The sequence below is a fragment of the Oryzias latipes genome, chromosome 14 (genome assembly GCF_053564925.1).
Source record: "Oryzias latipes strain Hd-rR chromosome 14, Olatipes_Hd-rR_3.1".
NCBI classification, from domain to species: Eukaryota; Metazoa; Chordata; class Actinopteri; order Beloniformes; family Adrianichthyidae; genus Oryzias; species Oryzias latipes.
The window spans coordinates 584,176-611,768 of NC_136250.1; the positions used below are offsets into that span (position 1 = coordinate 584,176).

At 42.8% G+C, this 27,593-nt stretch overlaps 1 protein-coding gene and 1 long non-coding RNA gene across 3 annotated transcripts; both read right to left on the reverse strand.

Moving 5' to 3' along the window:
• Positions 1-1,869: 1,869 nt before the first annotated feature.
• On the reverse strand, positions 1,870-27,593 carry LOC101164122 (52 kDa repressor of the inhibitor of the protein kinase). Of its 2 annotated transcripts, XM_020700026.3 has the most exons (6): positions 27,386-27,592; positions 15,690-15,807; positions 15,419-15,517; positions 4,426-4,442; positions 4,016-4,052; positions 1,870-3,910 (listed from the first exon to the last, which is right to left on the reverse strand). In XM_020700026.3, exons 1-6 carry the CDS (start codon positions 27,469-27,471, stop codon positions 3,719-3,721), a joined length of 549 nt encoding a protein of 182 aa, XP_020555685.2. In that variant the 5' UTR covers positions 27,472-27,592; the 3' UTR covers positions 1,870-3,718. The 2 variants fall into 2 exon arrangements, with proteins under 2 accessions (XP_020555685.2, XP_078787156.1); XM_078931030.1 differs by lacking the exon at positions 4,426-4,442 and having other exon boundaries at positions 27,386-27,593.
• LOC144983761 (uncharacterized) lies at positions 7,566-12,291 on the reverse strand. The gene is made up of 2 exons (XR_013647561.1): positions 10,504-12,291; positions 7,566-10,462 (listed from the first exon to the last, which is right to left on the reverse strand). It is a non-coding gene; the product is annotated as an uncharacterized LOC144983761 (long non-coding RNA).

The following is a 27,593-nucleotide window of genomic DNA, read 5'->3' on the forward strand; positions in this document are numbered from 1 at the left end:
CTTAAATAGATGGTTTGATCTTCCTTTGTCATGCATGGGTAGGATCAGCTTAATTAAAATGAACGCTCTTCCCAGACTCCTATACCCGATGCAAATGCTACCATTTAGGATTAACACATTTGCTATATTAGATATCCAAAGATCTATATCCCGGTTTGTATGGCATGGTAAAAGACCACGACTAAAAATGAGGACTCTACAGTTGCCGGTGAACAAGGGAGGCCAAGCACTCCCCAACTTTTTATACTACAACTGGGCCTGTCATGCCAGAATAGTGTATGGCTGGCTCAAACATTTCCTCAATCCGGAAGAACATCATGTGGATGCTTGGAGCTGTGCCCCCCACTCTATTAAGTTTGCTTTCAATAAATCTTAATGAGCTCCCAGGAGAGTTTGCAAACAATCTCATCCTTAAAAACACACTCAAAATCTGGCGAGACATCACCAAGCAGGCCGGCCAACAAGGCTCCTCACTGGCATTACAGCCTTTGATACACAACAAAGCTTTGCCCCTGGCTGGGGGGTAAGCATCTTCAATGATTGGCACTCAAAAGGGTTAAAATTTGTGGGTGATTTATTTGTTGGAGGAAACATCACCTCGTTCTCACAAATTCAAATCAAGTACGGGATCCCACGCTACCAATTCTTTGGTTTTCTTCAAGCCAGGCATTTTGCGGAATCGTTATGCTCTCTCCCACTAAATCAACCTATCAAAAATCCAATAGAAAGCTTCTTGTTGAACCTTACTTCCTCAGCTATTAACAAGAAGTTCATCTCCCTTTTTTATAGAAAAGTTGTTTTATGCGATAACTTTGAAGACTGTAGATCTAAAGGGCTGTGGGAAAACGATCTTGGGATTGACTTAGATGACGGAAGGTGGTACAAGGCCTTTGAATCTGTAAATAAATTATCGTTGTGCAAAAGGCTGAGAGAACCCCAGTACAGAATATTACACAGACTACAATGCACCCCTTACCTTTTACATAAAATCAACCCCCAGGTCCCCAAAATATCCATCAAATGTAAAAAAACAGACAGGAACCTACTATCACTGTTTTTGGCTATGTCCATTAATATCCAAATTCTGGAGAAACGTTGCAAAAGAACTTACCTCAATACTACTCAAAACAATAAAACTAGATCCGGCCCTTTTCCTTTTGAATATATCTTCAAAGAAACTTCCTGTAACTGCTGCAGAGTTGATATTGTTGAAAAAACTCCTGCTCCTGGCGAGACGATGTGTTCTTTTGCAGTGGATCAGGGAGAAGCCTCCCACAGTTACCTTAATGGTACAAATAAATGTTTCAGATTTTTACAATGGAGCATCTTAGTGCCTCCTTAAGGGGGAATGATGATTTTTATCGGATCTGGCAACCACTTCTTAACTATCTTCTTGATGACCTTACTGGTTTGCTACAAAAGGGATGCTCCTCCTTTGTCTTCTCAAGAAACTGGTGAGGAGAGGTGAAGCAGTTTTGATCACATAAAACATATGGTGTTAAGTGATGTCCATGTGTACTCCCTATCTTTCTCATTACTACAACTTGTGTAATTGACTGAGTTTACCCTGTGCTGACTGGTTCATTGTTTTGTTATGTAAAAATATAATAAAATACTGTTCAAAAAAAAAAAATACTTGAAATCATTCAAACAGTAGGCCGTGAATCTATAGGTAATAACATTTTAACATTTTGACTGGAATTATGAAAATGACTAGACTTTTCCATATATACAGATATTTTGGAAAGGTTCTGTATATATCAGTACTCAATATTGCCACAAGAATTCACTTCTGACTGAACTTTGTTCAAAAATACAATTAAAAAAGGCCAAAAATAAAAAAAGAAATAGCAGCATGAAGACAAATACGACAATCCAGCTTTTTTAATTGAACACAAAAGTGTGACATTTCAAAGCATAATATATTTTCAAATTTAATTAAGACAAAAATAATGTAAAAAAATTTTCAATTACACATCATGACCAAATACAACATCACAGTAAGTTTTAGTTACACCTTATAAAGGACGAAAGCAGTAAAAAAAAACAACAACAATAATCTATTTAGATTTGAGATGTAAAAATGTAACCTATAATTTGAGAGACTACGAGTAATCCTGTTTGTCACAGTAGGTTTTCATGTACAAATCAACAACTGAATCCAGATCAAACCCAGCATCAAAGCTTATGTTCAAAAAAGCTAGGCTCTTCGATTTAAATTTGTCGGGAGTGTTCTCCATGTAGGCTCTGAATCGTTTGAATGCTACATCACAACCATCCTCCATGACCAGAGAGGGCAGAATGCTGACAAATCTCAGAATCGCAAGCATGTTGGGGAAGAACTTTACATCTGGTACCTGCAGTGTTTCATGTAGGCTGGAAGGAGAAGACTCTTTGTTTTTTTTACTCCATTTGACCCACCAACAGTGCAGCTCAGCAGAGAGGGTGCTTGCATTGGGGATGTCATTGCTAAACATCTGGAAGTTTTCTTCTTCAGGTTGTAAAGACTTGCACTGCTCTATGACCATGGGCACCAGAGACAAACATCTTAAAATCTTAATGTGGTCCTCACAGAAAAGTCCAGTCATTTCACTAATGATGTGGTTAACAATGGGAATGGACAGATGTTCCATGAAGTATTTCTGCATTTGAATGACTCTGGACTCTGGTTGGTGCTTCCTCAGGAAAGATCGAGGAACTCTGACTTGGATCTCCATTGCTGTGGCAAGTGTGACAGCCTCATTCGTCCAAAAGTCATTATAAACATCCACGTTGTCTAACATTTCCTTTAAGGTCTGAACTACACCTTTTAATTTGTCTGCAGCCAAATAAGCATCCATTCCTTGAAGGTTTTTTCCAAAAGCCTGCGTCACTCCCAAAACATTTTTCAGCACTATCAATGTCATTATGAACTCAAAATCAGTTATTGCTTTTGAGATCTCTAAGGCAATGTGTGTGGCTTGGTCATTCCACCTCATGTCCTCATTGTCATGCACACTATCCACACAAAGCAGAAGTGCCTCTATTATTTCCAGAGCCACCTCAAATGCATTGTCTCCTCTTGTCCAGCTACCTCTGCAGATTTCTTTCAGTTCGTTAACTTTATCTTTATTTGAATAGAACATGGAAAGTGCATGTTCAAACTCCACCTGCAGCAAAGGTGACTGACAGAAGAAAGATTCAATCTTCTCAAAGGTGGACATGACAAGCCCAACACCCGGCAAAGCCATACTTTTAGCTAACGACATGTTCAAGCCACAAGTAGATCTAAATGTTACAATTGCCCTAGGATGTCTTTCCATGAGCTTGGCAGAGAACATTTTAAGTTGATGGAAATGTGTCCCTGAGCAAGAGTGAGCCTGACTTATACACTTTTCCAGATTTAAACCCCATTTGTCAGTGATTTCTGACAGCATCTTTTCTACCATAGTGTCTTTGTCTCCTTCAAAGTTTAAGAATCCTACAAACTTCTCCTGCTGGCGTGCAGAATGATCTACATAACGGAGAAAAACAGGAAGGGACAATTCTCCTGAGATTTTCACCGGATCATCAGTAATCAAGGAAAAATATCCATTCTGTTTAACTTCCTCTATCACCCTACTGCGTAGATATTTCTCACACACGTCGATCAGCTGATGCAGTGCTTTAGAGCTGTAGAATGTTTTTGACACATTATACTGCTCTTTAAACACCAGATCTCCACAGTTAAGGTGGTGTTTTAGAAATGAACTGAAGTTGTTGGACTTGAAGTCATCATCTGTTTTACCAGTAGAGGCTGTTGGCGGAATGCCCTGCTGTCCAAAAAGGGAAATAACTTCAAACAGATGCTCGAGATGTGTTTTAATTGCATCTTTTTCCAAATCCATCTGGACGTCTTCCACACCTGTCTCTGCATGCATCGTTTTGACCTCTGAAAAAATACAGAGAAAAAACAAAAACAAAAAACAAGGCATTAGTGATACTTTAAAGAAAGTGTCTTTTAGTTGTTTGTCAAATTATGAAAATGTCTTCTTACTTTTCTTCCCCATTTTCTCCATTTCATTATCTTTGGGCTATAAAAAAGCAGAAAAATCAACGGCTTTATTAGACATTATGAAGTTACATTAGGTCTCAAATATCACATACGTACGAGCCATGCATACATATTGTACATGCATATTAGGGGTGTACCAATACACTAAAATCTCAATTCAGTTCAGTTCAGAATTTCATAGGGCTCGGTTTGGTACATTTTGTGTATTTTTTAGATACAAAAAAGGCAGAAAAAAAATGACTTGCAAAATGCATTTATTGGTTTTATATAACAATAAATAAAAATAAATAAAAATAACAATAAAAATAAATAAAATTGACCAATGTAGGTGAACTGCTATAAAAAATAATAGAACTATTAGCTCTCAGGAAAATAAAATAAAAAAAGCTTACCCGATTACCATACTGATCTATAAACAAATACACAAATAAGTGTTGCAGTCAGATATAACTTGTACAAGAGAGGGAGATGCCAAATTACATTTGCAACCCAGATCCAGCACCTCTTCAATTGTAGTCCTGTTGTTCGGTGTTGTAGTTCAAGTTATGTTGTAGTAAAGCAGAAAGCGTTTCCAAACAGTGTTGAGTCTATACTGTGAACCAAATCTGCAGGGCCTCAGCCTGTCTAGCCCGATGGCATTTATGATCTCAGCAAACCAATGTTCAAAGGAGGGACGAGTTGTTGATTTCCAGTTTAGAAGAATTAGCTTTTTGGCCACTACCATTCCCAACTGTAGCGCTGTCTGTATATGTTGTGGCAAGTGGGAACTTTGTAAAGAACATCCAAAGATGGCCGAATATCTTTAGCATATGCATCTGAAAAGCATTTAAAGCAAGAAACAAATTTAGATACGATCCGCTTGAAGTCAGGGGGAAGTGAGAGGACCTCAAAGAGGGGGTGTGTAGTAGGGAGGACAAGACTTGGACACCACTCCCTGACAGTGTCTGACCTGAAGGTAACGAAAGAAATGGGACTTAGGAATCCTCTACCTGGAACTAAGCAATGTAAATGAATTCCATTTGGTGAATGCTCCATCTTGTTGACTGGGGGTAAATACATGATTTCGGCATATGGGAGCCTGCATTGAGTCACTAGGAGCCTGACATGCTGTTCTTATTTGGTGTAAGATGCAAAGGGAATTTTTTAGAATAAAGTTATGTTGGTGTATTTTGGATATTGGGGAAGAGCTTGAAAACAAAAGGGCTGGGAGTAAAGACTTTCCTACAGTGTTAGCTTCCAGCTGCACCCATAAAGGATTAGTCTCCACATCAGAATACTCACACTTCCAGTAGGTGAGAGCCCTGGCGTTAACTGCCCAGTAGCAGTGTCGGAAGTCTGGCAGACTCAGGCCACCATCTCTAGAGGGTTTCTGCAGGTGAGCCAGGTGAGCCTCTAGCTATTTTGTGTGTTTTGTAAGCCCCAAATAAATGGCAGTATTATCGAGTCCACTTTTTTGAAAAAAGACTAATTCAAATAAATTGGTACATTTTGAAATAGATACAAGGTAACCTAGGTAAGCTGACCATTTTAATTGCATTCACCCTGCCGATCATGATCAAGGGGTAGTAATTTCCAGGTCCCAATATCAGCCTCAAGTTTTTCTAGGGCCTCTGTAAAATTTAATTTGAAGAGCTCTTCTGGGTTTCTGGTCAGCTTGAGTCCCAGGTAAGTGAAGCAGTCATTTTTTTATCCTAAAGGGTAAGTTGTTCAGAAAATTATTTGTAAAATGGCCAGCTAATGGTATAAACTCACTCTTTTCCCAATGTAGGTTTTACCCAGAGGTCTACCCACATGTCAGGGAATGAATTTGCATGTTCACTCGGCTCATCATCAGCGAAAATTGCTTGGGTGTGAACACAAAAAAACCTGTTGAAAAACGCTGGCGAATAACGTGCGCCGATATTAGTCCCGGTGTGTACGACCCTTTAAGTGCACTCGCACTTAAATAGCTAATAGTTAATGTTGTAAATTGTCTCTTTTCTTTCCTTTTATTTATTTATGTATTTATTTTTTCTTCTCTTGAACAGACATGAGAGAGTAAGAAACGGAATTTTGATTCATTGTATGTGACGCACATGTGAAGAATCAACAATAAAGCTGACTTTGACTTTTGATCTGACAACTTTAAAAAAAAAAAAAACTTTCACACAAAAAAAGTGCTGTGATGCGGTGATGACGTCACCGCAGTGATGCGGTTATCGCCACACCCCTACTGTCACCTACAGTACAGACCAAAAGTTTGGACACAGCTTCTCATTCAAATATGCGAAGGTGGGTGTGTCCAAACTTTTGGTCTGTCCTGTATGTCACCTAATAGCATCTCTCCAGAAACTCAGGGTTAACATTAGTTCCGCCTCGGTGCAAAGTTAATTGGGGGGGGTGGGGGGGTGTACCAAAATGGTACAAACGTCAACCGAACCAAAATTACTGTTCCGAAATGGTTCAGTACCACAATACATAAATACCTTACATACACACGGCCGCTAGCATAACTCTACAACTATCTCTGGAGTTTCGTCGACGTTTGACCTCGGGAGAAGGCCCCCCAATCTTGAATTAAAAAAAAAAATCACTTTTAGTACCAGATACAAACTAAAACTCGTCGATATAGTAGATTTTGGCACAAAATGGCCGCCAAACCGTAGGTCATGTCGCCATCCCGTAATGAATTCAAAACTTCCTATGGATATCGCCGACAAGGATATATTGTTTTCGTTTGTCAGTTCGCAAAAGAATATTACGAATTTCTTCGTTTTTGCTAAGTCAGCACATTTTCCAACGTTTTTTGCCTACTACATTCCTTTATCAATCTTGCTGTGTGTTACATCGTTTTGTTCAGCGTCTTAAAGATGCAAGATGGCAGCCTTTTCCAAAGGTCAAAGGTCAACAACACTTCTGTGGTGTTTGTAGACTCAAGCTGGCAGCAAGTGTGTGCAAATTCGTGAAAATCGCTCAAACAAAAATGCTGTTTTCCCATATTGTGGAAAAACATAAAAATCGCCAATTCTCAGAGTTCGCCACAAAAGAGCTGCCAAGCTGTAGGTCATGTGGCCGTCCCATAATGATTTCAAAACTTTTTTGCGATATCCCCAACCGTGTGTTTTGGTTTCGTAACTGAATTTTTAAATGTTTTTTCGGCCCCATAAGCGATTTTCGGCCCATTCATTTTTTTACGGGATCGCTCGCCGTGATATCATCGTCTTGGGGTGGTGACATTCACTGTGTCGAAAATTCCTTTTCAATTTATCCTAGGTGTTTGCCCACTTCGACTTTTCGGGTATGCGGCGGGGGTCACATTTTCACTGACATGCGCCGAAATAGTTTTAACTGCGAAAACAATATGGTCCTTGATGTCAGGGATTGCTGTTGCGTTACGAAACCAAAACACACATGTCGGGGATATTCCAAGGAAGTTTTGATATCATTATGGCACGGCCACACTAGGGTTGGGCGATGTCCCCTAAATTGGCCGTTGACGATGTTTGCTGTCAACCATCGGGATGGACGATGATATCGTCGTGGGGGGGGGCTATTTTTAATTTTTCTGTCTTATATAATTGCTATTCGTTATTTTACTTTATTACTTTATTTATTTTATTTCCCAACTAATGACTCATCCGCGATGATCCAGTATAAACTGAGGGAAGTGACTTTAACAAAAAAGTAACAAACAAAATAGAAAAGAAGTAGTCCGCTCCTGCACTTAATTAGTCAAGTGGACCAGCGGAGCGCGGACTTACAGCTTTGTGTTTGAGGGGAAGGGGGGGGGGGGGGGGTGCTTTGTTACATGAGCGCTATGTGTGGGAGATTTAGGACTGCGATCCGTCCCGCAGCTCTAGGGGAACTAGCTACCGAACTCAGAACCGGGTCTAAAAGTGTGTGTCTCGGAGCAGAGCTCGGATCGTCAGCACACACAGCGGCAGTGTGAGGCAGAAATGTCGCTCAGTCCTTAGAAACCGTTCAAAAAATCACGTGGATTTGTGTTTCCAGTCGTGTCCCGACAAAATAAAGGCTGATGTTATTCCCAAATGTTTGCGTGCAGCCAGGATGCAGCGCCACCCAAAGCTAATGTTGTTAGCCCGTGTTAGCATACTGCTAATAATGATCCTGGCTTCTTTCTGGCTCCGTTCAGAAAAAGCACTGACCACACGGATTAAAATTCAAATGATGAGCGAGCAGGTGTTTCATAATAACCGTAACATTGTTAAAAGCACGTTTAGAAGATCGTCTCGTATATTACCGAGCTGACATGTCAACTCGGCGCTGTTTAACATTGTTTTGTATTGAATTGTTACATTCAATAAAGTTTGAAAAAAAAAAAGCCACTCGGCGGAAGTTATATCCTCTTCCGGTATGTCAAACCCTACTGCGCATGTGCGAATGATTTATTCCGACTGAAAGTGTGACCTTAGTGAAAGTTTGTTATATTCTGAAAACGTTTTTCTGGGCCCATGTACACGGTTGGATTCTAATCCGACCATTGATCCCATCAAGATATTTTGCACATGTAACCGCGGATTATGGTGTCGACTCGCAACGTGGCGGGGGCGTGGCATCACGATGGTGTCTCTCCATCGGGATGTCAGTCACCCATCACGATGGACGATGGTATCGTCCATCGGCACAACCCTAGGCCACACCACCTTCAAGATCGTTCCCTCCAAGATCGATAAAGGAATGTGGGCGTGGTAAACAAAAAACAGTGGCAAAAAATATGCTGACTCAGCTAAAAAGGAAAAAAATTCAGATTTATTTTTAGAATCGCCTAATGAAATCGATATAACGGGGATATCCAAACAAAGATTTGAAATCATTACGGGATGGCAACATGACCTAAGGTTTGGCAGCCATTTTGTTCCGAAATCTACAATTTCTCTCCTCTCTCCTGAAGAGGAGAGGAGAGGAGAGAAGAGGATAGTCGGACGTCCGATCCAGGAACAACAGTGCAGTTTCCGTCCTGGTCGTGGAACAGTGGACCAGCTCTACACCCTGTTCAGGGTGCTGGAGGGTTCGTGGGAGTTAACTCACCCAGTCCTTATGTGTTTTGTGGATTTGGAGAAGGCGCTCGACCTTGTCCCCTGTGGGGGTTGCTCTGGGAGTATGGGGCCCGGGGAGCCTTACAGGGGGCTGTCCAGTGTCTGTATGACCGGAGCAAAAGCTTGGTTTGCATAGTAAGTCAGACTTGTTTCTGGTGCATGTTGGACTCCGGCAGGAGTCAACCGGTTGTCACCGGTTCGGTTTATAGGTTTTGTGGACAGAAATTCTAGGCACAGCCAGGGGCCGGAGGGGGTCTGGTTTGGGGAACACAGGATTTCCTCTCTGCTCTTTGCAGATGTTATCCTGTTGGCTTCATCAAGCCGGAACCTCCAGTGTGCATTGGGGAGGTATGCAGCCGAGTGTGAAGCGACTGGGATGAGGGTCAGGACCGCTAAATCTGAGGCCATGGTTCTTGACCGGAGAAAGGTAGTTTGCCATCTCTCGGTGGGTGGAGTGTCCTTACCCCAGGTGGAAGTGTTTGAATACCTTGGGGTCTTGTTCACAAGTGAGGGAAGATCGGAGCGTGAGATTGACAGGGGGATCGGAGCACCGTCCGTAGTTATGCGGTCGCTGTATCGGTCCATTGTGGTGAAGAGAGAGCCAAAAAGCAAAGCTCTCAATTTACCAGCCGATCTTCATTCCAATACTCACCTATGGTCATTATCTCTGGGTCATGACCGAAAGAAAGAGGTCCTGAATACAAGCAGCTGAAATGAGCTTCCTCCGTAGGGTGGCTGGGCGCTCCCTTAGAGATAGGGTGAGAAGCTCGGTCAACCGTGGAGAGCCCGGAGTAGAACCGCTTCTCCTCCACATCAAAAGGAGCCAGTTGAGGTGGCTCGGATATCTAGTCCGGATGCCTCCTGGACGCCTCCCTTGGGAGGTGTTCCGGGCATGTCCCCGAAGGCCAGCAGCATGTCCCGGGGAAGACCCAGGACATGCTGGAGAGACTACATCTCTCGGCTGGCCTGGGAACGCCTCGGGGTCCCCCCAGAGGAGCTGGAGGAAGTGGCGAGGGAAGTATGGGTATCTTTGCTTAGACTGTTCCCCCGCAACCTGGCCCCAAATTAGCGAAGATAGATGGATGGATGGATGAAATCTGCAATTTCGCGATTTTCACACAATTTGGAAAAATGAACTTTTATTCGAGAAATTTTCAGAAAATTTCACATACATGACACTACATAACTCTACGATTACCTCTGGAGTTTCATCGAACTTTGACTTAGGGAAAAAGTCGCCATCAAGAATAAAAAAACAAAACAAACACCTTTACTAATGGGTACTTTATCTTTTTTTGGGGATATTTAGCGATCATCACGTAACGACATGCACATGTTCAAAATCCTGTTTGCGCTCCCAAGCATTCTCTGGAGCAAAACGTCTATGCATGACCTAAAACCAGAGACTACTCTGGTTTTAGGTCATGCATAGACCTAAAACCAGGTCTACGATTCATTTCAATCGTGACCCACGATTGAAATGAACTGTTTAGATGCACAACGATTGGATCAACAATCGGCATAACCCACCTATCTCGATCGGAAAGAAATTTTGATCTGAACGAGTCTGATCGGGGCAGAGTATTCCGAACGGCGTGTTTACATGACGCATTTTTCTTCCGATAAGGCGTTCTTTCTAATTACTTTTGTCCATGTAAATGCAACTAGGGACTGCTGCTGCTGCTGGACATATCTAAAGGACACATTCTTCTGTTTGGCGCTTAAGCGTCACATAAAACTTAACAAAAAAAGACAAATGATTGTGTACATTGCATCGGAGGCATTGAATGTTTATGAGAAAGGCAAAAGGAGTTGGATGAAATCCACGAATAAGATAATTAACAAGACTAGGCTAATTAACAACCAACATTAATTAGCCATGAGGCAAATGTTGCTCCAAATTTTACTCCTCCAACAGTAAATTTGGTCTTATTTGGCACCTAGCAAGTGTTAATTTTGGACCCCGCCTGCATTCCTTTATCCTGTGAGAGTTTCTTTCTAAACTGGACGCTGATGTTTCTTTTGATCTTTTGTCCATTTTCCACAACCTTGAATAGACTTTTCCGTCTGTTAAACACCCAGAGTTAAGATGAGTGAGATGATGGAAACAAATTCACTTTGATGCAGACTCCTTTCTATTTTTTTCTTTAACTTTTCATAAAATCCGGTAAACTCAATAAAGTTTTGTTTTTTTTCATTACGAAGCAGCAGTTAGTTTTTTGCAGGGTCTGGAGTCATAAACAGTGAGTCTGACTGTCTCTTTAGAAGAACGTTCCATCCCATAACGAACTCTGGTCGGCATTCACAGCCGCAGACACGCCCCCTCTGCACGTTCTTCTCCTCCTGCCCGCTCGCACATCCAGACAGTGTTAAAGGCATCACGACAATCTTAAAATATAATAGTTATTTTACAAAACCACAGAGAGCCACAGCACAGGGATGAATAAGCTGCCGGTTGCCGACCCCTGGTTTAGAGGAAGACCAAAGAGGAGGTTTGTGGATGCAGTGAACAAGGACATGGAGGTATCCAATGTTAGAGGAGAATATGTAGAAGACAGGGTTAGATGGAGGAAACTGATTCGCTGTGGTGACCCCTGAAGGAAAAAGCGGAAAGGAAAAGAAATAGCAGTACTGGCATCTAAACCAACAAATAAATAGTTTCCCAAATACCATCTCTGATAGTGTCCTTTCAAGACATATCCATTCTGCCCATTCAAAAGCCTTTCCAGTATCTAAGTTTAGAAACATTGATGAGTTTGCATTTAATGTCATTAGTTTATGTAAGTTTGGTGACCTATGATAAATATTGTCTGAACTGCTTTAATTAATCTCGATTTATTTTAGCATTTTTGTAGTACTTGTTGTATTTGTAGTCTGCATACAGCCAATTTATAGGACATAAGTTAGAACAACATGGTAGATCTTTCCCTTCATTGTGAAACACTGATAGTGGCTTCCAACCATGTTTTCGACGGGGTTTCCTGTGCTTACTGCATATACCGTATATATATACACTTCACAGAGTAAAAGGCTTAAATTATTTACAAATATTTTATAGTACTCTCAATCCTCAATATTCATTTCGAAAAAGCAATTGCAGCGAGGAGGCGGGGCGATGACATCACTGCTTTCTCCGTGTGTCCGGCTGCTGAGAGACACAGACATTGAGACAATGTTCGCAGGGTGGATGTGAAAATGCTGCAAATGCAATCCCCTCTTTGCATTTTCGTTTTAATTATGACACAGAATAAGCGGTTTTAAGTATAAAATGAAAAAGCATTTTGAAATATTTCTTCTTCATTTAAATTTTGAGTCATTTGATGCAGTTACATTTTGAAAATGAAAAATTATTTCTGTTAATCTATTTTAATTGTCAAATTAGACATTCCTAAATGAATTTTGCTACACATTTACCAGATAAATTTTTGAAAATCAAATCTCAAATACTATTGTCTTTATCATTTTAATTAAGTGACAGAATAAGCAGTGTTGAAATAGAAAAGGAAAAGGCATTTTGAAGTATTGCTTTTTCATTTTAATTTTGAGTCAAAAAATGCAGCTTCATTTTGAAAATGAAAAAGCATTTCTGGTTTTGAGTTTTATTTTTAATTATGCTACAGAATCACTTCCATAGCAGGGCAACGCATGAATAGAATAAAAGCACCAGGTGCAACAAGAAGACTAGAACAGACATCATCAACACAACCGCGAACAGAAATGAGTGACTCTTGTAACAGAAGCAAAATCCGGAACCAATTCACTAATCGATCAAATGAAAAGAGAATTCAAAGTCTGCAGGAAAACAATTCCATCTGGAACCGGATCCACAAGCAACTTGCTCCTGAGAACTGAGAAAACCTTTTCCCAAATAGAGCAGATCATCACTTACTGAAGAAACCAGACCAGCTTCATATAGCTGAGACACTTAGTATTTTTGAATGCCAACCTTTACTGTGATGAAAAATCACATACAGTGGCCGTGCCTCAATGCGTTTGCACACATTGACGTTGAAGCACGCCTCCGTCTGCAGAGGGGCTTCTCCCCACAACAGACTCTAGCCCGCGTTCACAGCCGCAGACACGCCCCCTCAGCGCGTTCACGCTGCTTTCCTCCTTCTGCCCGCCCGCACATCCCGACGGTGTTTAAGGCACTGCGACAATCTCAGAACGCAATACTTATTTTACAAAACCACAGAGAGCCGCAGCACAGGGATGAAAGAGCCGCAGGTTGCTGACCCCTGTACTAAACCTATGATCAGGGATAGTACCTATGCTTTTTTTAAATAAAAAAAGGATTTGCTAAGCAAAATTGCGCCTCAGTTGTTGCATTGGCCATGAAAGTTACAGTACACTGGATCCACCCCTTATCTCTTCAGTTTTGATGTTTTAACTGAAAGACGAGATTCTTGGAGTAGGGAGGAGTCTTGGAGTAAAATTGCATTTTCTTTAGCTGTCCAAGCTTTTTTTTAATTGGGTTGTTTATTCCTCTGATATTATAAGTAATAAGTATCAGTAACATTGTTCTACTATTTGAATTTTTTATCATGACGTAACAATATTGTGTTTAAGACATTCATTTAAAAGGCAGGTCTGATTTACCGTAATTTCAGGGTTATAGAGCACACCCAATTACAGGCCGCATCCACCCAATTTAAACAGGTAAGTTCCCTTCGTACACACATAAGCCGCATCAGTGTGAAAGCCGCATGATGTTACCAACACGATCAGCCTGACACTGAATATTCTGACTCTGACTCTAGAGACAACTTTTGGTCTCACTGTGGGAGGAGTCAACATTGTGTCAACCAATGTATTTGAACATAGCCACATCTGCCAAACAGCATGGACGTCACTTCTGTTCACAGGTTCCTCAGTTATGGATTTTAAGCATGTTTAAAAGATCATCTCCTATATCACGGAGCTGCTAATAATGGGGTAGTGTCACTGTGACTCAGAGGTAAATTCTCTCCTGAGCTTGCACTGTTCTCTCTGTCACACGGCTGACTGGCTTTTCCAAACCCATTGGTGATGGTGGAATTTTTCAAACTGCTTTTAACCATTGCTTTTAACTTGAAAGCGGCATCATATTGTAGTGGCGGTCACGTGCACATTGGGTCTAATGGTACCAAGGGATTGTGGGATGCGGCTGGGCATGCATGTTTCTTTTTGTTGAACCATGACTGAAGTGTCTAAGACCTGAAGGTAGGTCCATGCTGTTTGTCTGTTTATAGGTATGTCGAAATCAAATTGGCTTGCTGCTCGGAGTTGAATCATGCATTCAGCCTCCGCTCCGTTACTGAAGGAGCGCTCAAGGTGGCCGCCAAATAAATCCATACATTAGCCGCATCACTGAATAAACCGCAGGACTGTAAGCGTTTGACAAAAGTAGCGTCTTAAGGCCCGTACACACCAGGACGAATTTCGCGCACGATATTCGCCAATGTTTAATGCCTCGTGACTAAACAAAGGGCACCAATGTGAGTGTGCACACCAACGCGAAAAACACCACGCGTGAAAGCGTCACTTTTTAAAAAAAAGAAAGTGCATAGCACTATTTTGACCAGATGTACCCATTAATGTAAATTTGTTTCAGTAAGTACCTCTTGCACATAAACAAAGACAGCTCGCTGTCATTACTTATTATACATTGAATTTGTATATGTTTTGTGACCAACTATATTTTGTACCATCATTTTTTATTTTGGTACCTTAAATCTGTAAGCCCCTTTCTCCATCATGGCCTTCCGTTCAGATGCTGTTAGCATAAGTCTTTTTTTTCCCTCCTCTAATCAGTGGTCCACCTCAGTCAGTCAGTCTCTCCTCAATTTTCTCCTCCTCCCCCCTCTCGGTCCACCTCAACATTCAGTTTTTCTCTAAATGTCAGCAGCACTTGATAGTATTTTTTTTTCTAACTCCAGCTCAAGTTTCAGTCATGCAGGGTATAAACACTTAGCTTGGATATTTTTCTTTTCGAAGCGTCTTATTTGCAGTTCCACAGAAAAATCTGACTCAAATAATTTTGTTCTCCGGGTTTCTTTTATTTTGGTTAAAAATTGCATTATCGTATTTAAAGAGCACTGTGAACGCTTTTACAATAGATGAAAAAACTACTGGAGTGGGACTTTACCTACTTCAACTAATTTAGCAATAGGCTATTTGCCTTGAGATTCTAAGCATCTGCAGCTAATGGCTTCAGCTTCTTTAGTGATTAATTTCTGCCCTTGGCATTCACACATTTTTGCAGGTAATGCAACTCATATGCCCAAAATATTTCATGTCGGTTATTTTTCTTTAAATCCTTCTGGTCAGAAGCTAGACATCCTTCTCACTGCTAATCTCAATTACCCACCACATCTTTGCTGTGCTTCAGCTGGCTGCTTTGAGGTGGGACTGATGCATCAAAAATAGTAGGTACGGCATCTTTCTTCAAGACTGCACCATCAGCATCCTGTAACCACAGCATGCAAAGTGTAAAAACTATGTTGTTAAGAGCAAAAAAGACAGAAATTCAATTCCTGGTCAAAACCTGTGCTTTAATCAATTAATCAAAAAAAATGTTTTCATCGTTTTTAAGACAAAAACATTACTGGACAGTAGCATTCATTCCATTAAGAACTTACACAGTCAAATGCAGATGTCTCAAAATGTCTTTTGCAGATTCTGTAGTATCTGTACAACTGCTCTGGGGATTTGCCGATGAGATTTTCTCCCTGGCATTTTTCAACCCACCTCCTGGATCTGGAAAAAACAAACAAAAAACATTTGAATTCTTTTTGACTGTAGTAAAACGTGCAGCATTTAACAAAAACTTTTGAAAAATTTTACATTTATCCACACACAAACCTAACCTAAAATCTGTGCATTTACACAATTTTGCAGGCCATTAGCTGCGTTTACACGGGCAAAAGTAATCGGAATGAACGCCTGATCGGAAAGAAAATGCGTCATGTAAACGCGCCGTTCGGAATACTCTGCCCCGGTCAGACTCGTTCGGATCAGAATTTCTTTCCGATGGAGATAGGTGGGTTATACCGATCGTTTATCCGATCGTGGAACATGTAAACGGTCATTTCGATCGTGTGTCACTACTGCTCTGGTTTACGTCATGCATAGACGGTGTTTCACTGAGAGAAAGCTTTGGAGCGCATACGGGACCGACCAGCTGCTCTGCGGAGGCCCAGCGCAAAGCGCCGCTCCGCTCTCGCCCCGCTGGCTCTCCCCTCTCTTTCACCCCTCACGAGGGGAGATGCGGGGCAGGAGCACTTCGTACCCCCCCCCGATGCTCACTCGGTCCACTGGCACCCGAGTGGGCAGAGGAGCTGGATTAATTACTTCGTGTCTGATGGGAAGAGGAGGCTTGTTCGGTGTGCGTTTTTTAGATTTGTTTTGTTATGTGTGGGAGAATTCAGACTGCGAGCCGTCCCGCCGCTCTGGGTTGGCGGCTGCAGGACTCAGGAGAGCCGCCAGCTCACGCAGCGAGTTTGGGGAAGCAGAAATAAATGTCGCTCAGTCCTTAGAAACTGTTCAAACAATCAGGTTTAATACGTCTCTGTTAAAGGACCAGGAATTTCTTGAATTCTTTAAAAAAGAGTGGGCAACCTTCTTAGACTTCAACAATACTCCAGACATCCCACCGTGCATTCTTTGGGAAACAGCATAGGCAGTCATGAGAGGGAAAATCATTTCTTATTCAATGCACAGAAAACGTAAAGAGGAAACAGATTTATTAAAATTAGTAAATAAAATCAAAACCCTGGAGACTGCTTATGCTGCTTCTGCACAGGAACACATTCTGGGAGATCTGAAAAATTTAAAGCTGCAGTTAAATGACATCATTAATAAACAAACACAATTTCAAATACAAAGGCTACGACTTGAAAGATTTGAAAACTCTAATAAATCTGGCAAATTTCTGGCTAATCAGCTTAAAATTAATAGAGAAAAATCATCAATCACCTCTATTACGGACCAAACAGGAAATGTCACTCATGACCCGTTCAAGATTAATAACGCATTTGAAAACTTTTATAAAAACTTGTACACACCGCAGATCAATCCGTCAGAGCAAAGTATTGACTCATTTCTTAATAATGTAAACCTACCCAGGCTAAATGAGGATCAAATCACAAACTTAGATTCTCCGCTCTCGCTGTCTGAACTTCATGAAGCTCTGTTACTTATGCCCAATGGTAAAGCACCAGGGCCTAACGGCTTTCCTGCTGAGTTTTATAAAGAATTCTGGGAACAACTGGCACCAACATTTTATAAAACGGTCACATCTATTAATGAGAGCCAACCAATGCCACCTAACATGAACTCAGCCAACATAATTCTTCTTCTAAAACCAGACAAAGATCCCACTAGTCCTTCAAGCTATCGCCCTATTTCTCTAATCAATGCAGATGTAAAAATTATCTGCAAAGCACTAGCACAGAGAATAGAAAAAATCACTCCTCACATAATTCACTTCGACCAAACTGGATTCATCAAAGGCAGACACTCGGATGATAATGTCCGTAGACTAGTTAATATAATAGACTTTGCCACCATTGAAAACCAGGAAATGACGGTACTATCGCTGGATGCTGAAAAAGCCTTTGACAGAGTAAATTGGAAGTTCCTTATTGCCGCCCTCCATAAGTTTGGTTTTGGAGAAGCATTCATCAATTGGATCAAAATATTATATCACAACCCCAATGCATCAGTTAGAACTAATAAACAGACTTCAAACAGGTTTTTTTCTTGGAAGAGGAACCAGACAGGGATGCCCACTCTCTCCTTCTCTTTTTGCTATATTCATTGAGCCTTTAGCTGCAGCAATAAGACAGAATGAGAGCATTATAGGAATAAAAACCAAACACAGCCATCATAAAATTAGTCTTTATGCGGATGACATATTACGGTTAAGGAATTTACACTCTGTAAATGAAACAGCAATGATCATAAATGAATTCTCCTCCATATCAGACTATTCCATTAATTGGAATAAGTCTGTTTTATTACCACTCAACAGGAATATGGAACAAAGACTCACAATTCCAGTTAAAACAGGAAATATCAAATATCTGGGTATCTACTTTTCCCCCAAACTATCAGAACTGGTGCAGCTAAACCTCACCCCATTACTGAAAAGCATACAGGACGATCTAACACGCTGGACCAACCTGCCTCTATCCCTTATGGGCAAGGTAGCCACGGTTAAAATGAAAATCTTACCCAAGGTTAATTATCTCTTCTCAATGATTCCCACACAACCGCCATTAAAATGGTTCAAAACATTAGACTCATCCATATCAAGCTTTCTATGGAACAACAAACCTGCAAGAATTAGTCTAAAAACTTTAAAATCTGCAAAAAGCTGTGGAGGATTAGAATTACCTAACTTCCACAAATACTTTCTTGCAAATAGATTACAATACATCTTAAAATGGTTAAAAAATAATCCAGAAACCAACGCATGGTTAGACTTGGAACAGGCGTTATGTGGAAAGATCAACCTGTCACAGCTACCATTTATTAGCCAAACAGTTAAAAAACAGGATTGTTTCAAAAGCATTAATATAAATGCCACTTTAACAGCTTGGTGGGAAATTTCTCAAAATATCAAAATCATCAATTCAACCGTGCAAAATGACACCCATCTGGAACAACCCGGACATCCTTATTGACAAAAAAATGATTCACTTCCCAGCTTGGCAAGCAGGGGGCATAAAACAACTAGAGCACGTAATTATTGATAGAAGATTCATAACTCCCCAGGAACTTCAAGACAAACATGGAATAAATAACTTCTTGGAATATCAGCAACTTAAATCAAGTATTACTAAAAAGTATAAATTTAAAGACGACGATTTAAAGCTACCAGATGTAGTTACCACTCTGATTAATTTTTCAATGAATAGAACTCTCTCCAAAATATACAAACTTTTATGTAATTTAGATAACAATATTGCCCTTCCAACAAAAAAATGGGATGCAGATTTGAGCATCAGCACAGATGAAAGCTTCTGGTCAGAACTCAGTCTAAACACCTTTAAACTGACAAAAAGTCCAAATCTGCAGCTAATCCATCTCAAAACTCTTCACAGAATTTACTACACTGGACAGAGGATGTTCAAGATGGGTCTCAGTAACTCAGACATTTGCGAACACTGTGATAATAATCTACCCGACAGCTACATGCACGCACTGTGGTTCTGCACTCCTGTCCAGGCTCTCTGGCAGCAGGTATGTGCCGATTTATCAGTCTGGCTTAAGGTTTCAATCACGGCCTCACGGTCACTTTGTGTGCTCGGTGACATGAGTGCCATCGATATAGAAGAAGGATTAGCATCTATCATTTTCATAACTCTTTGTATTGCCAAAAAAACTATTTTAATAAATTGGAAAAACAAGAAAAATATAAACATAAGTCAACACAGAAATCTGCTGTTTGATCATATCAGCTTGGAAAAAATGTCAGCCCAAAGCTCAAGTAACTTTGAAAGAATTCAGTCTCTCTGGTCTCCTGTGGTTAACACCATGGCTTAGGGGGTGGGGGGCTTGGTCGTCGCTGCTCCTTGCCCTTCTGCCGTGGTTTGGGGTGGGGGTCGGGGCCTCCGGTGCCTGGCGGGGGCGGTGGGGGCTCCGTTGGTCGGGTCCGGTGCCTGGGTGGGGCCGGCTGGGGCGCTGCGTGGTCCTCTGGGCTTGGGTGTGGGGGTGCGTGGTGGGGGGGTGGGCTGGCTTGGCTTGGGGGAGTGGTCCCTTTGCCTGTGCTGGGAGGGGGTTGGCGGGGGGCCCTGCTCGGGGGGGGGGGGGGGGGGGGGGGGGGCAGCGGCGCCGGATGGGCTGCCCATCTGCACCTGGGGCTGGGATCGGCCCTTCCCTGGCTCTGGGACGGGACTACCCTCTCGGGGCCCCCGGTCGCTCTGGGTGTCATCCGCTTCGGCTGTGGGGTCTGGGGTGGGGGGCTTGTCGGCCCTGTCCTGTGGGGGGGTGTTCTGGGGGGGAGGGGGCATTATTGGTACGGGTCGGGGGGGCTAACGGGTCGGGGTCTCCGCTGAAGCAATCAGTGGTTGCCTCGGCCGGTTGGCCTCCTCGGTCCCGTCAAGGCCTGACCAGAGCTCCTCTAGGGCCGGCGTCTGGGGGTGGGGTACTGGGCTTGCTCCGGGGGGGGCAACGTTTTCTGGCTCCTCTCTCTCTGTGTGGGGTGGGTGGTGCCGGGCCTGGGGTGTCGGCGCCTCCGGGGGTGGGGCCCCTGGGCTGGGGCCCCTGGGCTGGGTGGCCCTGGCCCCTTTGCTGGGGGGGGGGGGGGGGGGGGGACAGCTGTTTGACCACCGGGGGACAGTCTACCAGCTGTCCCCAACTTACCCCCTTTCCTCATATAACCTCATATTAGGGTGAGGGGGTGGGGGGGTCTAGCCTGCGATGCGCCTTGGGGGGGGGGCTACTTGGCAGTGGCCCCCCTCCTATGGTTGCCGTATGGAGTGGGCCCCCCCTCTTTCGGTTTTATTTACACCTTAGACATGTAGGGTCCTTGGTAGGGGGGGTGCTTGGACATCACTGTGAGTAATCAGGAGATGTCCCCTTAGTGCCCTACTCGCCAATTTTAACTGCACCCCCCTTAGTACACACACCCCTCCCCCTTCAATATATACATTCCAACATAAACACACACACATGCACACACACACCCTCTCAAACACACATACACGCACACACATTTTGCAAGGAAGGTGGGAGCTGGGTCCATCTGTCCCCTACCCCTTCCCTGGTGGGGGGTGCGGGCCCCTTGGCGACGGCGGCCGTGTCCCTTGGGTGCCGGCTCCCTGGGCCCGGCGGTGCTCTCTCCGCACGGTGGGGGGCTTCATATTACACCTGAGCCGGGGGTGTTCGTGTCCCTGGGGGGTGGGTCCTGGTCCTTGCCCCTGAGCGCTGGGCCCCGCCAAACTTCCAACATGGCCGAGCCTGGTCGGGCCATATTTATAACACCCCTTGTGGGCCACCCTTTTTTCCCCGGGGTTCCCCCCTCCTGGGCGGGGGTGGCGGGCCCCTGCCTTGCTCCTCCCTGGACCAACCGTGGGCCGGGTGGGTGGCTGCCTGGAGTGCGGAGCGGGTCTCCCTTGGGGGGTCCTGGCTCGTACCTGGGGTTGGGGCGGGGGGATGCCCGTAACTCCTGGGTGGTGGTGGGGTGCTCGTCTGGGGCTGTGGGCGTCATTCTCCGGTGGGGCCCTGCGTTGGGCTCTTCCGGCGCGGCGGGGGGGTTGCTTTCCTGGCTGGGCTGGGGCGGCACTCTCTTTCCCTCCGTGCCTCCCTCCTCTCTGGCTCTGGGGGCCTCGCGGCAGTCCTGCTGGCCCTGGCCTGGGTGGCGGTCTTGGTCGCCCGGGGGGCGGTTGTTCCCTGCCTGTTCCCGTGTGGCGTTGGGGGAATTCCGGCTGCCGCTGCTGCTGCAGCGGGGGTCTGGGTGTGGGGGTGGCTGGGCGCTCCTCCTCTTTCTTTTCACACTCCACCATCCATTTTAGAAGAACATAAACACTCACCTGAGCACAGGTGTTAGCTCACCTTTGCACTAATAGTTTGCATGATTGAATGAATGAAAGATTTCACACTAGTTGGTTTAAAGGCATAGGTATGCGTTCGTGAACACTATCTGTTTTGTGTACATGTTGACATGTGAACATTTTTTGCAGCTAGCAGGTGTGTTGATAATATTTGAGTGTGTGTGAACAGGCCCCGCCCTTTTTGTACTACATTTGAACCGTACCATAATGATAAACAACCAGTAAACCTAAGCCTGCACAATATACCGCAAATTTATCGTTATCGCAACATCAAGCTGTGCAATATGCATACCGCAAAAAATGGCGAAAATCGCAATAAATGGTTACCTAAAATGTGCTAAAACAAACTCATGGCAGCTTGAAATATTGAACAAATGAAATAAATCCCTTTATGCATTTAACCAATCGGAAGGGACCCGTTTACGTTGTTGATCAATCAGATGAGCCCTTTTATGTTTGATGTTTGCCTCCTACGTCGACAAGGGTCATTTGGAGTATAATTTTTAAACTGTTGCAGTGAAATGGAAATGATGTTTTTGGTTGTTTTGCTGTTTGTTTATATACCGCAAATTATACCGTTATCGCAATATTAATCACCAATATCGCATATCGCGAGTTTTCCTCATATCGTGCAGCCCTAAGTAAACCTGTCTGCTCTATGCTGCTTCATGGTCTTACCCCCCCCTCTCACTATCACCCCCCCCCCCCCCCCCCCCCCCTGACATCCCTCCCTCTTCTTCCCTTCTTTCCTTTTCCGTCCGGTCCAGCACCAAAGATTTTCAAACATGGTTGAAATGAATAAAGTTTGGCCTCAATTATAAAAGGGGTTTATTCAGTCATACCTTTGGTTCGTCTGAAGATTAATAACCCATGTTGTTAAAGTAAAATATGTCCAACACAAGAGGCCCTCAGCTCTCATCTGCCTGCCTAGCTGTTGGACAGGACAAGTAAAAAAAAAAAAAAGATGCAGATTGCAGCGTTTTATGGTCCTGGATTTTGTGTCCATCAGGCTAATGTTGTTAGCCTGTGTTTATAGCCTGTCCTAACCCTTCTTCGAGCACTGATCACACCGACTAAATAAAACCATGAGCGAACAGGCGCTTCATACTATTCATGACATTAACAAAAGCACGTTTGGAAGATCGTCTCGTATTTTACCGAGCTGCTGCATAAAATAAATGTCTATGGCAGCTGTTTGTTTAGAACGGGACCTATTTCCTCATCCGAGAGTTTTCAACACTACTGCACATACCCAAATGATTCATTCCGACCGAAAGTGTGAGCCATGGGAACGTTTGTTCTAATAGGAAAAAGGTTTTCTGATCCCATATGCACGGGTGAATTTCAACCCGACCATTGATCCGATCAAGATATTCTGCCCATGTAACCGCGGCTACTGTTGCAATTGTCTCAGTTCATAAGATAACACAATTATGAGTCTTTTTTTCAGGAATGCCTTTAATCCTTTCCTTTGCATTCCCTTACTCACACCAACTCGCTCTAACTTTCAACAATACAATTGTTTTCTGACCAAAACCCAGGAGAAGCCCTAAAACCTTGTTTTCTCCTTTAGAAAAATACAACACTGTAATGCATTTATGATGCTGTTACTTTTATGCTTAATATAAATGAACCGTTTTGTCAAGAATATATCGAAATATAATGTATTCAAAACTAAGTTGTTTTTTTTTTTAATTGTGACAAAGGGCCATACCATAAATTAGACACCCTCAGCAGCATAAGATCCTCCCACAAAAGCTAATGTACTGTAACAAAAACTTAAACTAAGCAAGTCAAATATGCCATTTTCTTTTAATACACCATGTTTACCTTAAAGTCTCGTCAACCTTTCCTCTCTTTGCTACTGCTGTTAACCTGAATATAGACTGGACCTCATTCGTTTATGATCCCAAATAATTCTTTTTAGCAACTTCTTTCTGGACAGCAACTAAAGACTATTTAGCAGTATAGGATAGTACATGCTTTAAGCGTTTCTAAATTATAAACAAACTTTACAGAAGATCAAACATTTTACCAAAGTTACCAAAGTGTAATCTGTGCATTCAGAGGTTGTTCACAAAGCCTCTTGATATAGATTTTACACTTTTATTTTTCTAGTCTACAAGCACTTCAGCCATAACTTCATAAAGGATACTAATTAGTTAAATCATTGCTAAGAAGTAACCTTTAATGTTTCTTTAACCAGATAACATCAGTTCCGACACTAGGATGGATAGGTGGCTCCAGTGCCTCAGATTGGCGACTCTTTCCTGGTAGCTCCACCCTTAGAATCCTTTTATTAACATAATGAATGAATGTTCTTCTCAACGAGTCCGAATCATTTCAATCTGTTTCCCTGCACACCCCCCCCCCCCCCCCCCCCCGATCTGAAAATGAAACAATAACACATTAGCCGTTTTTCTGATTGATTCATTCCTGTCCCTATCCATCCTAGTCACTCTGCCTCTTCCTCAGAGCCACTGTCTCTAAACCAACAACATGGCTGTTGTCAAAATAGTCTTCTACACCTTTATTTTTGCTGACACTCTTCTCACACATTACACCAGAATCGTTCGCCCATCTGTTACAACATGATTTCACAATTCTCTTCACCCCTTTCCCACACTCTGTGGTTCTGGACTGTTGACCCCAGGTGCTGGAAGACCTACTCCAATGAAAATTGTGTTTTGGTTTTTTGACATGTTCTTATAGCATTTTTCTTATGATGGAGACATATTTAAAAGAATTTAAGATTAACACTTTCTGGATGGAGGCTGCTATTTGTTTGTGGGAAAAGAAGATTGTGACTCCAGATAAAGCTTACTGGCTTTGTTGCAGAAAAAGGTCCTTCTGGTGAGATGATCAGATGTGACAATGACAATTGTCAGGGCTCCAGACTGCGACCATTTGGTCGCATTTTGCGACCAAAATTTGAGAGTGTGCGACTGAATTTTACATCCAGTCGCACATGTGCGAGCAGTAAATTTGCTTCCCCCACCCTTTGTATTTTTTTATACATCAAACGTTGAAGGGGCACGTCAATGATCAATGAAATAATCAATGAGACGCGAGCGCACATATTCATTAAACACGAGCACACACTCGCGTGATGCCCGTCTGTGAGGCGGCCACTGCGTGTGAGAAGAATAGGGAAAGCCACTGTGAGTGGCTAAATGCGTGGAGGGGGAGGGGCCTAGAGATAATCGAGCGCGCGTAAACATCTGTGGGAAGGAATCATCACAACCTGATATGTGTGCGTCTGAGCTATGAATAAGCGAACTATTGATTCGTTCTTCCCACCTGCGGCTAGTGTATGCAGTCCGTGCTGAACTTTTCTCTGGGCCGCACAGTCCCGGAGGAAGGTTTAGGTTTTGGTTACGGTTACGGCGGTGCATCAAACGGGTTACGGCAGCACACCGCTCCCGTCCCGCGGGAGTCGGGTCAGTTGAGGAGATTAAATATCCCACACCTACATGCGTGACAGCTAACGGGGCTTGAACTTTAAACACGCTCGAGCAAAAACAACATTAGTTTTAGACACACTGAAAATACGTGGGGAAAATCAAACGATAGACGTGTTTGAGATGAACCGGCGGCTCGCCTGGATCGTTTGGGCGGGGGTGGGGTGGGGTGGGGTGGGGGGTGGGGCTGTGAGATGAAGGCGAATCTGCAGCGAGACTAAAGGAGGACAGGAAGATGGAGTTGTCCTTAACATTCAATTTAGTTTTAATATTCTTCTCCCCCTTAGTGTGATCTGTGTTATTATATATTTTATGATTATTTTAATGTTTTGTGATGTATGTAGCCTTTTTTAATGAATTGGTATTTTAAATTATTTTAATTAATCACTCCACTACAAAAACCATCAGGACACATGTCCCATAATGCATTGTTTTGTAGTCTGTAGGGCAGCTTTCAGTCAGTTCAGTTTCCAGCTGTGTCCGGGTAGGTTTGCCCCTTGCTCCCACCCCTTTCTCCCGATATTTTTGTGATGATTGACAGGTGATGTTGGAGCAAAAACAAAAATATATGTCACCCACCAGGTGATCTGCGCAGCGTTGAGTTCACCTGGGTGATCTCAAACACGCTTGTTGTGCATCCTGGCTGCACCTATTTGGTGTCACAAAGATAAATTTCCATCAGTTTTCTTTACTTATTTGTACTGTCATGACAGCGATGCTTTTGTCAGTTTACCTGCATCTTCAAAAGTGCAGAATAAAATGTGACACTGAATTTGAAACATCACATTTTAATTTCTGCATCTATTATTAAAGTATTTATTAGTAATACAGTGGAAATTAGTAGATTTGGTTAGCATGTTGATTTACGGTATGCGCCCCTAAATTTTCTGGTTGTGCCCCTAAAATTTTCAGTTAGGGGCCACTGTGCTCCTAGTGAAAAAAGTTAGTCTGGAGCCCTGATTGTCATTTTCAACAGTTTCATTTGTCTTGCCTAAAAACAAATCAAATCCCCAAATCTGTAACGGTTGAAACCTGTGGATTGCCGTCCCGGCAGATGCGGGCTCCCGTCTTTGAAAAGGGGAGGGGTAGTGGGCACAGGCAGCAAGGTGAGGCGGCGCTCTGAGTAGAACACGCTGCCCGTCACATACCACACACTGCACCGTGTGAGTATTGCTTTACTGACAATATTTGGCTCCACGTGTGCATGTGAGCAGTCTTTCTCACATCTAAAGAACATTAAGACCAAATCTACGATCACAATTAACGGATGAAAGTCTCAATGCCTGCATGAAGCTAAAACTCACCAAGTATCAACCAGACTAGACCATCAGCAAAACCACCATGCAGCACCAGAGTCACATTAATGCTAAGAAATATTCATCATTTAATAGCAACATCATAATGTAGCGTCCCTTTCCCACACTGAGGCACGGAGACTTAATGTCTTTCAAGTTCTTTATTGTGGTTACTGCAGGCCGTAACCAACACCGTAAAACCTATTCAGCAACTCCTGAATCTCTCCTGTCGAGAGCGCCCCCCCAACTTTATATTCTCACCACCAGCCCACCTATTTCCTTATTCGGCTCATAGCTGAACTCCATTGGTCCAAAATCAACAATCGGCTGAGCGACAGAACTGAGGGCCAATCAGCATCTCTGCTTGATGCGTTCAAGAACTCCGGAACTTAGAACGCCACCCAACAACCACCCAGTTAAACTCAATAACAATGTTATTAAAAAGAATCCACAGACTTATTGTACTTTAGAAGTGTTATAATTACATAAAATGCTCACATTCACTTGTATTTTTAGTTTTAAACATATTGCATGGTTCTCACGAAATTACATTAATATGTGGGGTTTAAGGCTTTCTCGGCCAAAAACGTTCCCGACCCCCGCTCTAGCCTATATGTTTAAAAAAAAAAAAAAAAAAAAAAAAAAAAAAAAAAAAACACTCCAGCGAAATACTATAATTTTGTACAACTTATTTTCATGACTTCTTTAAAAAATTCAATTAACCAATTATTCAACGCTCATAATGCTAAAAAAATGTTAAAACCACGATTTTAATTCATCGGGGAACAGTCGCTACCATACAATCGCGTATGGCGGTACCTTTTGAAACCTGTTCTACAATTGAAGTTTTTTTTTTAATATACCAAGACAAACATATTTACCAGATTTAAATCTAAACATCGTTGACCAAGAAACCCAATCAGGAAACTCAAAATGAATGATCTGTACAGAATGCAGAAAACCAGAACTGTCTCAGTCTCACACATCGATCTGGATTAGGCCCCGCCACAATATTTGTTACCTTTCTTGATCATGAGGGAACCGGAACATTGGCTGAAAGTCCGTTTTGCCGCTGGGGCATGTCAGCACAGCGCAACGATTCTGCATGCTCTGTATAAAATCCACGGTATTTATGTCATATATTTGAAAGAGTCGACGGAAGCAAATAACACAAGCCTCTAAGCCTCTACTTCGTGGGCTTTATGAAAACCTACTTCCGGTTCCGCTTG

What these genes read in the sequence shown, in the direction of transcription:
- LOC101164122 (XM_078931030.1), bottom strand. Translation starts at nt 27,471, where the DNA reads ATGCAGAATCGTTGCGCTGTGCTGACATGCCCCAGCGGCAAAACGGAC. An exon ending in TTCCCTCATGATCAAGAAAG is followed by an intron (nt 15,808 to 27,385) that starts GTAACAAATATT and finishes TGTTTTTTCCAG; the next exon opens with ATCCAGGAGGTGGGTTGAAA. An exon ending in AGACATCTGCATTTGACTGT is followed by an intron (nt 15,518 to 15,689) that starts GTAAGTTCTTAA and finishes CTGTGGTTACAG; the next exon opens with GATGCTGATGGTGCAGTCTT.